The sequence below is a fragment of the Pteropus medius genome, unplaced genomic scaffold, assembly GCF_902729225.1.
Source record: "Pteropus medius unplaced genomic scaffold, Ma_sr-lr_union100, whole genome shotgun sequence".
NCBI classification, from domain to species: domain Eukaryota; kingdom Metazoa; phylum Chordata; class Mammalia; order Chiroptera; family Pteropodidae; genus Pteropus; species Pteropus medius.
Window position 1 is genome coordinate 5,889,722 of NW_024352947.1, and position 13,884 is coordinate 5,903,605.

Here is a 13,884-nt window from a genome sequence, read left to right on the forward strand (position 1 = left end):
GTTGGGAGATCCACGCTATTCTTGAAGGTGAACCTTAGGCTGCTAATGTCGAGAAGAAATTGCTTCAAGGCTGATGACTCGATGCTGAAATAGTGAAAATAAGAGCTTCTAAGATGTGTTTTGGAAACACTTGTTTGAGGATACGGGAAGAGGAGGATGGTGGAAATCACCGGAAAAATAGTAATCATCAGGGCATTACAGGGAGGTCAAGTGAATACCTGGAGGGATTCACGAGGGGATCAAGAAAGCACCTGCAGGAATCTGGTGTCTACCAAGTGACTAGTCTTGTTGCTGTGGCTGTAGGTTTTCACCTTATGTCTTACATCGAATCAGGCTTCATTTTTGAAATGTTTTGCTTTCGAGCGTACTCTGTAAATGAGACCGCCGTGGGACTGTGTATTCAAACGTCCACACAATTTACCCGAGTTCCAGCAGAGGAATGGGTCCTGGGCCATGGACTTCCATCGACATTTTTTCCTACCAGGAAGGTCTTGTTACTGTGTGCCACATCTCCTATCTAAAGATTTATTAAGTAAATTTAGGCTAGATTCTGTATTTCCTGTCTGCACTCTACTTCTTGTAAATAAAAGCAATGCTTGGCAGTGTTTCCAGGCTCTTCATTTGAGTAAGTTACAAAAACACTTCAGGCTTTGATCCAGGTGTCTTAGTGCCCAAAGTATGTTCTATCACCAGAGGAAAGGCTTGATACTGTAAGGTATGGTCACCTATCAATAATTGTATAAAAGGAAAAATGGTGATGTGGAACCAGTTTGTGCTGAATGTACTGTTACGATTATACAGATTTGTGTATTCGGCCCAATTACTATCATGTATACTTTAAAGAGAGGACACTCTGTGCCGAGTCCTTCATTTTCCTTTTTCTAGGAGAGAACAGCTTGATTCTGTAAGCCAACGTGTTCACTATAATTTCAGGAAGCAGAAGCCAGTCTGGATGTTTGTTGGCCTAGGTCTACAAATTGGATATTGTTACCAATTGGATGATCTTGATGCTGTGGCCCTGTGTTAAAATACTTCCTTTATTGGTACAGGCTTGGTTCAGGTTTCTACAGCATCTGTTTTATTTTTTCTTCCAAAAATAAGGCTTCTACGTTAAGCCAGTTCTCCAGGTAACATTTGATCACAGAAAACAGGCGTGGAATTGGGGCTTACGCCACCATTTCAGTGTAACTCGGAGAAAGTAGGAAGAGATGCTGTAGGCTAATTTCTCAGATGTACTGTCCGGAAATAGAGATAGGGATTGGAAATGCAAAACCAAGGTCATCACCCAGTTTTCTAACAGGAAAAAGAAGCAGAAATAAGGTTCAAAGTATCTGGATAAGACTCAAATTACATGAAGACAGGTTTGCCCTTTGGATTAAGTTCGCGAATCTACTTGTTTTCATAGAGGATAGGCTGATGCTTTGGGTCACACTCTCTCTTCTACTTTTTGTTAGGAAAAGACAGGCCTTGTGCTTTGGTCCCGAATAACCAATCCATACGTCACAAGGAAGGATAATGCAGTGATATGCTTTGCCGCGTCAAAAGCATATCACTGAGAAAATTCACATTAACATTGAAAAGTCATTAGTCTACCTGGAGCAGAAGTTGGCCAAGACAGCCTCCTATCTGTCTTCCAATTGAAATTCGTGCCCACATTATAAATCTAATTTGAATCTATGGTATATGCCGGAAGTCACTGATCTTTAATTCTATTTACTTTCACTGTCATGAAAACTGCCTATGTCAGTAGAGGCAGATGACGCAAATTGGCTGCGTTCATAATTGAGCCCGAGTATGCTGTGAGGCAGCGAATGGATAGCGGTGGAAACCATAGCTGCCAGATTGCTTTATAGTAGGATAAATGTTGAGTTATTGTGAGGATACCTCTTCATTACAAAAAGAACCAGTGCTTAGAAATTTCTCTATTTCAAACCTCACACTACAAATTCTGAGAGGGACTGGCTCAACCACCAAGGAAATACAATTGAGATATTCAAACTGAGGCTGTTCCATCAACATGTTCTGAATAGGCTTATTTTAGCCTAGTAGAGGAAAGTGAAGTGGAAGTCGCCTGGAAATCTCGTACCAAGAGCTAGGGATTCTCGCGATACTCACGAGGCTTTTCTGCGGGATTCATGTGACCGTCAAGAGACAGGCCTGAGGGCATCAGAGGGAATCACATGATAGTCAGATGATGGTGTGACACTCCCTTTTGAGTTACCCTTCTCCATTCCTTGGTAAACTTGAGATAACCACTGAGGAAATGATAGCATCTGTGTAACTTAGCTACCTAATGGCCCTTCAATCGAAAGGTCATGTCTGCATGAGAATGTTTGCTTGACGACGGCGTTATAGGCTAACAGACAATTGTTGTTAGACATTTGGCCTTAGGTTTCACCTGTCAGGCAACCTGATTGAAGGTAATGGAAGCTGCGGTCGAACATTAACTGCATTGATCTTTGGAGGCTGATTCAACTTGACGTAGCTACTTCAGGGCCGTGTAAAAAGTAGGCGTCATTTTGCTGTACTATTGTACAAATGCTGAGTCATTGTGAGTATAACCTTTAACAGTCTGGTAGGAGATCCCCGCTATTTTCGAAAGTGTACCTTCGGCTACTTCTGTCAAGAAGAAATTGCTTAAGGCCAAAGACTCATTGCTGAAATATTGAAACTAAGAGTTTATGAGACATGTTTTGAAAACGATCGTTTGATGATAAGAGAAGAAGAAGAATGTGTAAATCACCTAAAAATCTCGTGTTGTCTTCAGGGTACTACAGGGAGGTCAAGTGAGTACCCAGAGGGATTTACCAGGGGATCAAGGAAGAACCTGCAGCAATCAGGTGTCGACCAGGTGATTTGTCTTATGGCTGTGGCTGTAGGTTTTCCCCTTACCTCTTACAACGTATTAGGCTTCAGTTTTTGAAACGTTTTACCCTCGAGCATACCCTGTCAATGAGACTGGCATGGTGTTGTGTATTCAAACATTCATACCAATTACCTGAGTTCGAGCATAGGACTGGGTCGTGGGCCATGGACTTCCATCGACGATTTTTCCTACCAAAAATGTCTTGTGACCGTGTGCCACGTCCTCTAAAGATCCGTTACAGATCCCCACCTCATTCCCATCTGGCGAGGCTCGATTGGATTTCTGTATCTGTGTGTTCCTGTTTGGTTCATTCATTTGCTCCTTTAGAGTCTAACCGTTAGTGAGATTACACGGTGACTGTCTTTTTCTGTCTGAACTATTTCATTTAGCATAATACCCTCAAAGAGAGGTTACTTCTCACTTACCAAAATGGATATCGTCAAAAAGTTAACACACAACAAGTGTTGGTGTGGATATGGAGAAAAGGGAACTTTAACTTGCTGTTGATGGAACTGCAATTTGGTGCAGCCACCATGGAAAGAAAGTACGGGGGTTCCTCACACACACACAAAAAGGAAGCCACCTCATGACCCAATCTTTCCAGTTATGAGTATTAACTGAGATCACCAAAACACCAATTCGAAAAGAAATATGCACTCCTCAGTACACGGCAGCGTTATTTACAGTAGCCACCTAAGTGCTCCTAAGTGCTCAGTACACGACTGGGTAATGAAATTGTGGGACGTGTATAATGGAATATGCCTCCACTCGGCTTTAAAGGAAAGTGAAATATTATAACGTGCGCCATACCGCATGGACACAACGGGTGTGATGTTAAGGAAAATAAGTCAGAATTATCTCTTAACACTTTCACACTCTGTGGAAACAAGTGTTAGAACCACGGACATGTATTCAATGGGTCCACAAACTCTTCTCCTGAAGCATACTAGGACATGAACTTGCATAATAATAAAATATCCAGGGAAAGGGACGATGGCATTACTGACATTTGACTTAGCTTTCTACTTTTTAATTTTTGCTATTTTCTATAGGTCAGTTGTGTCTGTTCCCATCGTAGGAGGTATATGTTTCTCTGTGTGAGTGTTAGTGCCTCTGTGTGTGCGTTTCTCTTTGGGGTGTGTGTATGTGTGTGTTCATGAGACAACAAAGAGGGTCTAGAGAAAAACCCAATTGTGAAAGTAATAGAAAAAAAAAAGAGAGATAGACCGATGGAGAGGGGGAGAGGTCTTTTTCTCAGAGGCTGGAGTCGGCACAAGGAGTTGATATGACCATTGCTGCGTACGATCTAGGAGCACAGATCGTGTCTGGATAGACCCGGCCCTCACGTATCAAACACATACTCTGCCGGAAACCTTGCATGTCACCCAGAAACAATTTTAAGGTTGTTGACTGCGGGAGGTCCCAGAGATAGCAATTAGGGGGGTCTGTAGATAGGGGCTGGAGACTGGGCTTGGGTACCCTGATGTTCTTCGCTCAGGGTCGTGGCAAAGCGGGGCGTGGCAAACCTCTGAACAATTGCAAGAGGGACCAGGAAGAAGGCGAGGCCACCAAATGACAACCCAGAAGCCGCAATGAGTTTTCAAATATCTTTTTATTCTACCAATTTTATTCTACTTAAAATTCCAAAAGGCATTTTTCCAAGGCACAGCTAAAAGGAAGGGAGGAGACACAGATGAAGTTGGGCAACCAGCAGTGTCAGACAGGACCTTCCCTCTCTTCCCAAAACCCATTTGAACAATTATGGGTAGCTATCATGGACACACATACCAACACGCTAGAATGCTGGAAGGTACGAGACCCATACTAGTCTCCGAATGATGGCTTTGAGCTGGTCGATGACCATCACCCTCCTGAAGCTGTATGCCTTCAATGATCCGAGGCAAAATCACATGTACGCATCCCATGGGATTATGGACTTAACCTCACAATCCACCATTCACGAGCAGAGACCTGTGAGATGTGTCATTGTCTGTTCCCACCCTTACAGCTTGAGTCAAACCTCACCGTCTTAGATTCACACGCCCAAGACCGGTAACATCCCTACACCTTGTAGGTGTACCCACCTATTCGCGGGATTGTCTTTCCAATGCCAGAAAACATACACTAGGGAAACAGTTGCTGACGGCCCATTCTCTGGGCGCGGTTTCTGCCACCAGTCCTGGGTAACCCAGACAGACCTGTTGGTGGCCGTGGCAGAGAGCAGGTCAGGATCCTCATGACAAATTATCGCATTAGTCAAGCTTTGGGGAGGGCACCTGCGCTCTGGTGCCAACGGTGCCTCTGGAGGTACTGTGGGTCTTAGCCACTGTCACGGAGGCTATCAAATGCCACCAGCAAGAAAGAGAGGAAACACCTCTAAGGCTTTGCAGAGGCGGCTGCGCCTTCCAGCCATGGTCCTGCTCTAGGACATGATGAGTGTTTCCGCATCTCGCTCCTCGCGGTCACGCTGGATCTCTCCCCGCTGGAAGGCAGGACGAAGTCAAGGTTGGGAGAAGGACACCACTACACTCCTAAAGCTGAGCCCCGAGTCACCTTTACAGCATGTCGAGCAGAGCCTGATATTCTTCCTCAGTGAGGGGTGATTCCAGAAATCCTTCAGGCTCCTCTTCCTGGGGATATCCACTGAGCAAAGCTTTCCCCTGGTCCTGAAGCTCGGGGGTCGAGAGGAGTTCGTCTAAGAGCTCCAGAGAATCGTCAGGGAAGGGGCTAGCATGTGCAGGCTGCAGAACTGACCCTTCCCACATCTCTGCTCTGGCCGCGACCACCTTTGACCCTTGTACGCACCTCTGCATAGGGCCATCTGACAAAGGCGGAGCAGCCATGCCTGTGCTTCCGCTGTGCCCCTGGCTCTGGATTCGGTGTGGGGGCCACAGAGGACTGTGAGTAAATGAGAGACACTCTCCCAGAGCCAGTCCTGCTGACAAGTGATTCGCAGGTATCCGAGAAGGATGAGAGTGCTCTCTTCCCCACACAGCCTGCATGTCCTGGGCCACTGTGTCCCTCAGTGACCGGACCGCACAGCCACCCGAGGGAACCCCGGGAACAAGGACAGCAGAGGCGAGAGGCGGAGCTGCCGCCACAGCAAATGTCCGGATGTCGTCTACAGGATCAATGGGAGGACAATGAGGAGAGCTGTTGAGTGCAGCCGGGGAGCAGCTTGGGACCGGCGGAGGAGGCTGCGAAGGCTCGTGGTCAACGCCTACTGCCAGGGCATTCAGGGGCCCATGCGTGCTCTGCCCAGGATGCCGAGCTCTTCGATTCTGAAACCAGACCTAGGACAAGAAGAGGGAGACATAAACACCAAGAGAAGTGAGTCCAGCTCTAATGCCCCTGATCTGCCAGGCCGAGAGAAATGCCGGCTGAGCCTCAGCCCTGGGGAATTCAATTCGTAGCCTTAATCTGATACTCTTGAAAAAGAAGCAACTCAAGGGCAACTGTGGATACGTGGCGAGAGTGGATCCCACACCGATTGGCTACAATGACGGCCCTCCATGCTCCACATGCTGCCTCCTCCATTCCTTGCCCACTTCTTTCCTGGCAGCTGATGCCTTAATGCCACCGCAGCATCCGTTTTACGGAGCGTGGTTAGAGGACGCCTCCACGCCTCTATCCTGAATCCCTCAGATCCTCAGGCGTGCCTGCATGCCAACCAGATTCTTTCCTGTCAGCGGGTGGCCGTCAGGCCGACCTAAGAACAATCAACTTCTGTGACTAAGGTGTCCTTTCTCACTCGGAGATGTCAGGAGACACATTCCTTCCATCCACGTGTGCACTCGGTATGCCTAAAAGCCTGCTCTCCAAGGATGGTTGAGAAACAGGCGGTCAGCGAGTCCAGTTGAAAAACATCCAGATATGGGATTGGCCTGCTACCTGAACTCTCCTGATCAGGATGCAACTATTCTTCCTCTAAGAAGAACAGAAAACACAAGACCCGGGCCTCCAGTGGAAGCAGTGTTTCCATTCTCAGATCCAAAAGAGAGTCTTGGAAGTCTGTGCCTCAGTGTACATATCGATTTGCATGGAAAGGCATGCATCCCAGGTCAAAATTCCCAGAGCTACCGGGAACAACCGTTCTCAATTAGGGCTGGTGGTGTGTCCACCTCCAACCCAGGATCAGGCCAACAACCTGAGTTGATGAGGTCCTCCGGGGTGGGGTGTAGTGAGCAGTGGCTCAGGAACAGTTTCTGTTTTAGGATCAGGTCACTGGGGTCCTGGGTGAAGGCAAGCATGGGACTACAACCAGGACACTGTCCTCACCCATAAGAAAGAGACGCCTGGGCTACAAAGACAGCACTGCTGAACTCCAGAAGCCCTCCCTGACTGACAGACTCTCCTCGAACTTTCCGATTTCCCAGCTTTTCTCCTGACACTGTTTCTACAGGCCTGTGTGCCGCCCCCAATCTGATGTGGAAATGTTTCATTCAGGCACACTATCCCCTGTAAAGGCCTTACCAGGCCACCCGCACCGTCACCTGGATCAGGAGGATAACCTTAAGAGCCCACATCCATACAGCATCCTCTCAGGTCTCAATGACCTGATCACATGAGGCCTTTCGTGTGTCCACACTGACAATGTACTTGAATTCTGCATTCTGGAATGACTGTTTGTCAAGAGAATCTGTTTTTTTCAAAAGCTTGAATGAGCACATAGTGTTGGGATGGCGATATGGGTGTCCGCTTTCTCCTGGCTTCTTTGGCGATGCATACTACAAGAAAAAACAAAAATAAAAAGGAGGGATGAGAGGACAATGGCACAGTCAATGCAAAAACAGATATTGGAGTGCGTGTGTGTCTGCGTGCATGTGAGTACTTGCTCTCTGAAATGACTAAATGACTAATTTTAACTAGCTCTTGGATAAAACCCTCGAGTCAGGGAAAAAAATATGCCTCTGCACATTCTGGCACATTCAGGCCCAGAAGGATCAAAGCCCTTTTGCCAGGCAAGGTGTCCCTCTCAGGAGAACGAGCTGGGTCAGCTGAGAAGAGCATGAGTCCCTGTCCTAAGCAAAAGAGGCAGAACTTTTGACAACAAACAGCAGAGATGTTTTCATCTCAAAAAGACCCTCTCGGGGAAGGAATTTTGAAATCCTTGTCCTCACCTGGAGCCATAGCTGGAGGCTGCTCCTCTGGGTGACACTGCCTTTCCTTTAGGGATTCTGTGGACCTCAATTGGCTCTGCCTCAGATATCTTGTTCTCTGGTTCTGAAACCAAATCTAGGTGGAAAATGAAAGCTCAATCATCATGCCATATTTCCCCCAGTGGTCCTGAATATTGACTAAAGTGAGTAAAACAAAAGAATCCAACCAACGTGCACACACACCCGTAGGAAATCCAACAAAAGAAATCCCCAAACTGGCTGTCTGCCCCTAGTGGGAATAGTCATCCTCCAAAGATGCCCTGGTTTGCAAAGGACAAAGCATTTACCTCCAATGAATAATCAAGTCATCATTTCTTCCTTGGTGATCTCCTTGGGACCCACATGCAATAGCCCTGACAATGTTGTGGAAACTGTATTGCTGGCTCTCCACGGCAGAGGGAGTTCATTGGCATGCCCTCTCCTTCCAGCCCCCTCGGTCTTCCAACCTTTGTGATTTTGCTCCCTGTGTTTGTGCCTCTGACTCTGAAAGTGTCCGTGCCAGTGTGTTCATCTGTCTTTCCCTCAGACTCTGTCCCTGTGACTCTAGCTCGGTTTCTGCCTTGCTCTCCCCTTCCTCTCCTGTGCTCTCTCTTCCTCCTCATGCCTCCCCTCGAAGAGGGTCAAGGCTCGGTATTGTGTGGTTATCGCTTCCTCTTCTCCAAGGGGTCCACAGAGGTGATGCTGTTTTCTGGCGCACAGTGCATCGGGCGGAGTCCCTATTGAAACGGCACTGAAGCAGGAGGACTCAAATGGTCCACTTGTGCTGCCAGGGAAGTCCTCATGTCCAGGAACCTCTTACTGAATTCATTCCAGAGCCCCTCCTTGCTGCAGAGAATTGACTGTAAGCAATACCAACCTTTTAAAGGTGAGTCTGTCTTCTAAGCAACGGACCACTGTGTGTCATTCCCTATTAGTGGGGACGGAAGGGCGGTCTACTTTTACATCGGTCTTGAGCATTTGCTGTGGTCAGTTTGATACCTCCAAACAAAATGTGTCTAGGGAAAGACTTCTGATACCTATTGAACTGTTCCAAGGCCCCAGGCACTCGATCTTTGACCTCCGTTTCATTACTGACTTACTTGGAAACTAATCAGAGGGTTGGGCTTCAGAACAAAAAATGACTGGGAGGCCAGGCATAGAAGGCAAGAGCCACGGCACAGCCACCCCAATCCATCCTGGTCTCGTGGGCCATCCACCAAAGCACTGATTCCCTTGGGCCACCTACATCTACCTGCTTCTAAGGAATGCACGTTCATTACAAGAACTGGAGGAAAGTCTGTCTCAAATGACCAGGAGGGATGTATTAGGGGGCAGAAATACATCTTCTCCCCTGAAATTGAATTCCCTGCAGCCCGTGGCTTATTGGAAACTATCACACGGGCGGCGGGGCACTCCTGAGCTGAGAACGTTCTCCTTCTACATGGCATTCTCATTATAATTTTGTGTTCTTTCCTTCTCCACACGTCATGACAGAAGAAGGCAAATACGTCTTCTAGCACACTAGCTGAACCTATGGAGTGACTTCCAACTACTTGGCCCAGATTCTGTCTACAAATTGACCCCGAGACAACATAAACAAGAAACTCCAGCCTACCTGGATTCTGGATTCTGGTAAGCCAATTTCTTGGGCCAGTTGTGTTCTGGTAGTTATACCGGGGTAGGGGTTCTGTTGAAACAATGTGTACAGAGCCTCCTTCTGATGGGGCTTCAGAACAATTCTCCTTCTGCGAGATCCTCGAGGGAATGTGCCTATCGGAGAGAATGAAGATGGGTGAGGCCAGTTTCCATATCAACACTGTCAGGAGGGGGTGGTACTAGCCCTGTCCTTCATCTCATGCCTGTGAAAAATGTGAATTCTAAGCACTGCTTTACATGGGTAACCGAGAAACACACCAGAAATTGCCCTGAGAAAAGAAAGTTACTTCCACCTTTTAGAAGGGACGATCGTCACGCACGAAGAATCTGCAAAATGGTAAGCAAACCAATAGGCGAGCCAAAAGTTACAGTAAAAGGGATATGATTGAAATTGAAAAGAAACCATCGAACATTTTAAGGAAGATTTTTTTTTTTGATTGGATGGAAGTATGTATAAAATTTTATGAATTAAGTATACAACATTAACAATCCACGAACTATTTTCTACCGGTTGTATTTTAACCATAACATGTTCGGTAGAAGAGATGATGATGGGAAACGTGGCTAACCCTCTAGTTTTTTTATTTTTCTTTTTGCTTTCAAGGAGACAATGTCCACGACTCTCTCAATTTCCTTCCTTAGGAAACATAGCCCTGCAAGATGTAGCCCTCCAGTCATGACGGCATTTTATATTTTCTTTCAATCTGGAAAACGTCATGACGTTTGGATGATTTACCCACGGTGCTGAAATTTAATGGGAACTTACCGGTCGATGCGCCGGTCGTAGCCATGTCTGGAGTCTGCTGGATACCTCAGAAGCCTGGGGCCATCTGAACAGTACCGGGAAAGACAGGCTTTATATAGAACGAAGATACCCCACCCCTAATTTTTAAATAGCTTCCTAGGGCAGCCCTTCATTAAATATTTATGGCCCGGAAAGGACGGCATGCAGCGCGTGAAAACTGAATGATGAGGTTGAGTGTGTTTGCCACCAAGTATTTATTTAACAAGCTTTGTAATTTTCCCTTCAGCACGACTGGTTTTGGGGGCCTCGTAGTTTGCATGTGCAGAATTCTCTGGCCTCCTGTAATGTTCAAGGACCAATATTTGTTCCAGATGGTGGAGAGCCATGTTACTTTACGCACATGGAGAGCAGCATGCTGCTTGTTTTCTCTGCCTATTTCCATCTTCATTCCGGGGGATGCTGCCGATTACATCCTCAAAGGCTTCCCTTTCTCCTGAGGCCAGGAAAGGATACATTCAAAGCCATCGGTGAATTATGTGAAGGTTGGTGGTGGGGGGAGTCACAGGAGAAATATGTGAAGGTACTGCTTGGTCCTGACTCCCTCGGGACTTTCCAGATGTGATCCAGAGCGTACCCCACACTCACACGATGGCCAGCTCCCAAAGTGAGAGGCAGCCCTCTCCAGACGCCTAGTGGCCTGGCTTATTAATGAAGGACACTTACTTCTAAGACTCATCTTCGTGGTCCAGAAAAAGCCATCGTCTCCCGCCCCTGCCCTCCGGAATCTTCCAATTTGATACGAGGCCCTTCACCACATTCCGTTCCACTTTCCATCCACACAGGCGCACCACAATATTGTGTCCTGGAGCATTCTCTGGCATGGGAACAAAGGGGAGACATGCACATTCCGCAGAGGGGAGAGAAGGTGATGGGAAGGGTATTGCCCAGGTCCAACTGTAGGTTCCGCCAGCTGTCCGGGACTCCAGATAACCACCAGATAACACCACTGGCCTGTCTACAAGGAATCCCGGGAGGATGGCAGCTGCTCTCATTCAAATGCAAATGATGCTGAAGCAATCCCATAGGACAGATGGCCAAAGGTGAAAATGAGACGCATCCGGCATCCCTTCAACAGATTCCGAAAGGAAGACAGAGTGCCTCTAGCTTGCATCGTCATTTCCTGACTGCTATGGCCAGCAAAAGACCAGAAGTAGATAAATTCAGAATGAAAAAAATAATACTAACAACACTGCTTGAAAGCATGAGCATGAGAAGGACAACTCAAGAATCGGAGGGAGTCCCCCATCATCGAAGGTAGAACTTTCTTTTCGCAGGCAAGGAAGACAACAATTGAACCAACTACTTACTCGCATGGGGGATCACTGTTGTGTTTAAATGGAATATTAGGGTGGAAAAATCCTACCAAAAAATAATTTTAATAACAAGAAGGACCAGGAGCTTTCAGAAACAAAAGTAAAACCCCAGACCAAACAGAACGACAGCATAGCTATCCCTCCAGTATGATTTCACCACCAGAGGCTGGGAAACGCAACTTAACTTCGTGTACTCGGTTGAAGACAATGAAACCTATGGGGCATCCCGTGGGACGAGATGAACTAGGTGCAGTACCCAGGGCCATGAATGTCGGTACAGAAAAGTCAGGTGTGAGCGTGTTTGCACACGGGTCTCTGTATGTCGGGGCTTTCCAGCAAAGAAACATCATTCCTTTGATAAAGAGTACTACCCTCTGGGACCACGGGAACGCTCCCTGCTGAGAGGTGACTCCTCTTCCAGAGTCAGGCTGGGGCTTGTTTGAGAGGGGCCTGATGGGAAGAGCTGCTGCCAGGAGAGGTGCACCACACAGAACAGGAAGGGCGTGTGGGGCAGCATGCCACTATCACTGCCAAGGGTGTAGGGAAAAGCTGACAATCCCTACACGTGGATCTGAAGCCGAGTCCCGATTTGTGCTCCTTGGGCCGAGTGGACATTTCTGGTTCTGTGTTTCGGGTTCGGTTTCTGGGTTAGGATTTTGTTTCCTTTCTCCCGTGTGCACCGAAGGTGGTCACCGGAGCCGCCGGTGAATGGATGATACCGGACGCGAGGAAGCTTGTCAGTCCCCCGAGGAGGGGAAAGAAAACCTGGTGTCAGTCTCTGGGGGGGCAGCCCTTGTGGTGTGAGGGCCGTGTTGGTGTCCTGCTGGACTTCAGGATGGTCCCTCTGGAGGGTCATGGATTACTCGGTCCCTTGAAGTCCCTTGGGAATCGGGCTCATTTGTGTCACCTCTGGGCACTCTCTGACATGTCTCGCCCGCTGAAACGTGGGCAACTGAGGGCAAAGGCGGCTAGACAGCGGTAGGAGAGGGCTATGGTGTGACTCAGCAGCCGGGAGCTGAGAACTGGCAGGGATCTTTGACTGCATGCATCACTCCGATGGCCTGGGCTCTGGCGCTCAGACTGAGGCCCGGGGGCTCTCCGCAGAGGCCAGGTGCGAGTGCCATTTGCAGCCAAGGAAGTGCTATCAACCAGGGAAGTGAGGCCTCTGGTCATCCTTCCACCGCCTGTACTTCTCTGCTGACAAAAGCAACAGGCTCCCCACGGCTGACATCGGCAATGCAGATGACCCTTTTTCCTTGAGGCCATCTCAGCCATATACTCGTTTCTTCAGCTCAATCCTGCCACGCTTGCCCTTCTATAATTTCTGTCCACCACAAGTATAGGTAGGAGTGAACAGAAAGAAAAGCAAAAAAAAAAAAAGAAAAGGGCCCATGGAAAGCAACAAGTGTGAAGATTTTAGGATTCTATGTATTTACAGAGGTGTCCTCACATTGGACAAGGTGTGTGAAATGAGGATGGAGCTAGAGCTAAAGCTAATTGTGTATGTGAATTTCATGGGGAAACACGAGAATTCCTAATTTATTTTGATTATTTTTAATTTTGCAGTTACAGTTGGCTCTCGTTATTAGTGTCGAAGAGTTTAAGGAGCAGAACCTACTGGTAAGACATTTGTTTCCTTTACAAAGTGATCTCGCGGATCAGACTGGTAGCCGCCTGGCACTGTACTTAGTTATTACAATGCAACTGACCACATTCCCACCACAGGCATTACAACCCCGTAACTTAAGTTCTGCTTTTTCACACAGCATCCCAATGCCCCCCACTCCGTTCCCATCTGGCAAGGCTTAGTTAGATTTCTGTATCTGCGAGTATGTTTCTGCTTGGTTCATTATTTGGTTCTTTAGAGTCTACACGTTAATGAGACGGGCTTGGAACTTGGGCTTACATCACCATTTCAGTCTATGTCTGAGAAAGTAGGCAGAAATGCTGTGGGCTACTTTCACAGATCTACTTCTGGAAAATAAGGCTAGGGATTGGAAATGCAAAACCAAGATCGGCACCCTGGTTCCTAATAGAAAATAGAGGCTGGAGACAAGGTCCTAGGTTTCCTGATTAGACTCAATTTACATGAGTACAGGCTTGTCC

The 13,884-nt window shown here is 47.5% G+C and overlaps 1 protein-coding gene across 1 annotated transcript; it reads right to left on the reverse strand.

Annotated features, from left to right (window-relative positions):
• Positions 1 to 5,421: 5,421 nt before the first annotated feature.
• Positions 5,422 to 12,295, reverse strand: LOC120592618 (double homeobox protein 4-like protein 4). Its single transcript, XM_039850352.1, has 4 exons — positions 12,150 to 12,295; positions 10,427 to 10,490; positions 7,423 to 7,593; positions 5,422 to 6,159 (listed from the first exon to the last, which is right to left on the reverse strand). Exons 1-4 carry the CDS (start codon positions 12,293 to 12,295, stop codon positions 5,422 to 5,424), a joined length of 1,119 nt encoding a protein of 372 aa, XP_039706286.1.
• Between the last annotated feature and the right edge of the window lie 1,589 nt (positions 12,296 to 13,884).

Bases quoted from the DNA above. Each gene is read 5' to 3' on its own strand.
- LOC120592618 (XM_039850352.1), bottom strand. From the start codon at position 12,295: ATGCTGCCCCACACGCCCTTCCTGTTCTGTGTGGTGCACCTCTCCTGG. The intron at 10,491-12,149 runs GTAGTACTCTTT...GGTACTGTTCAG, and splicing joins CGTTCCCGTGGTCCCAGAGG to ATGGCCCCAGGCTTCTGAGG. The intron at 7,594-10,426 runs GTAAGTTCCCAT...TTTTTCTTGTAG, and splicing joins TACGACCGGCGCATCGACCG to TATGCATCGCCAAAGAAGCC.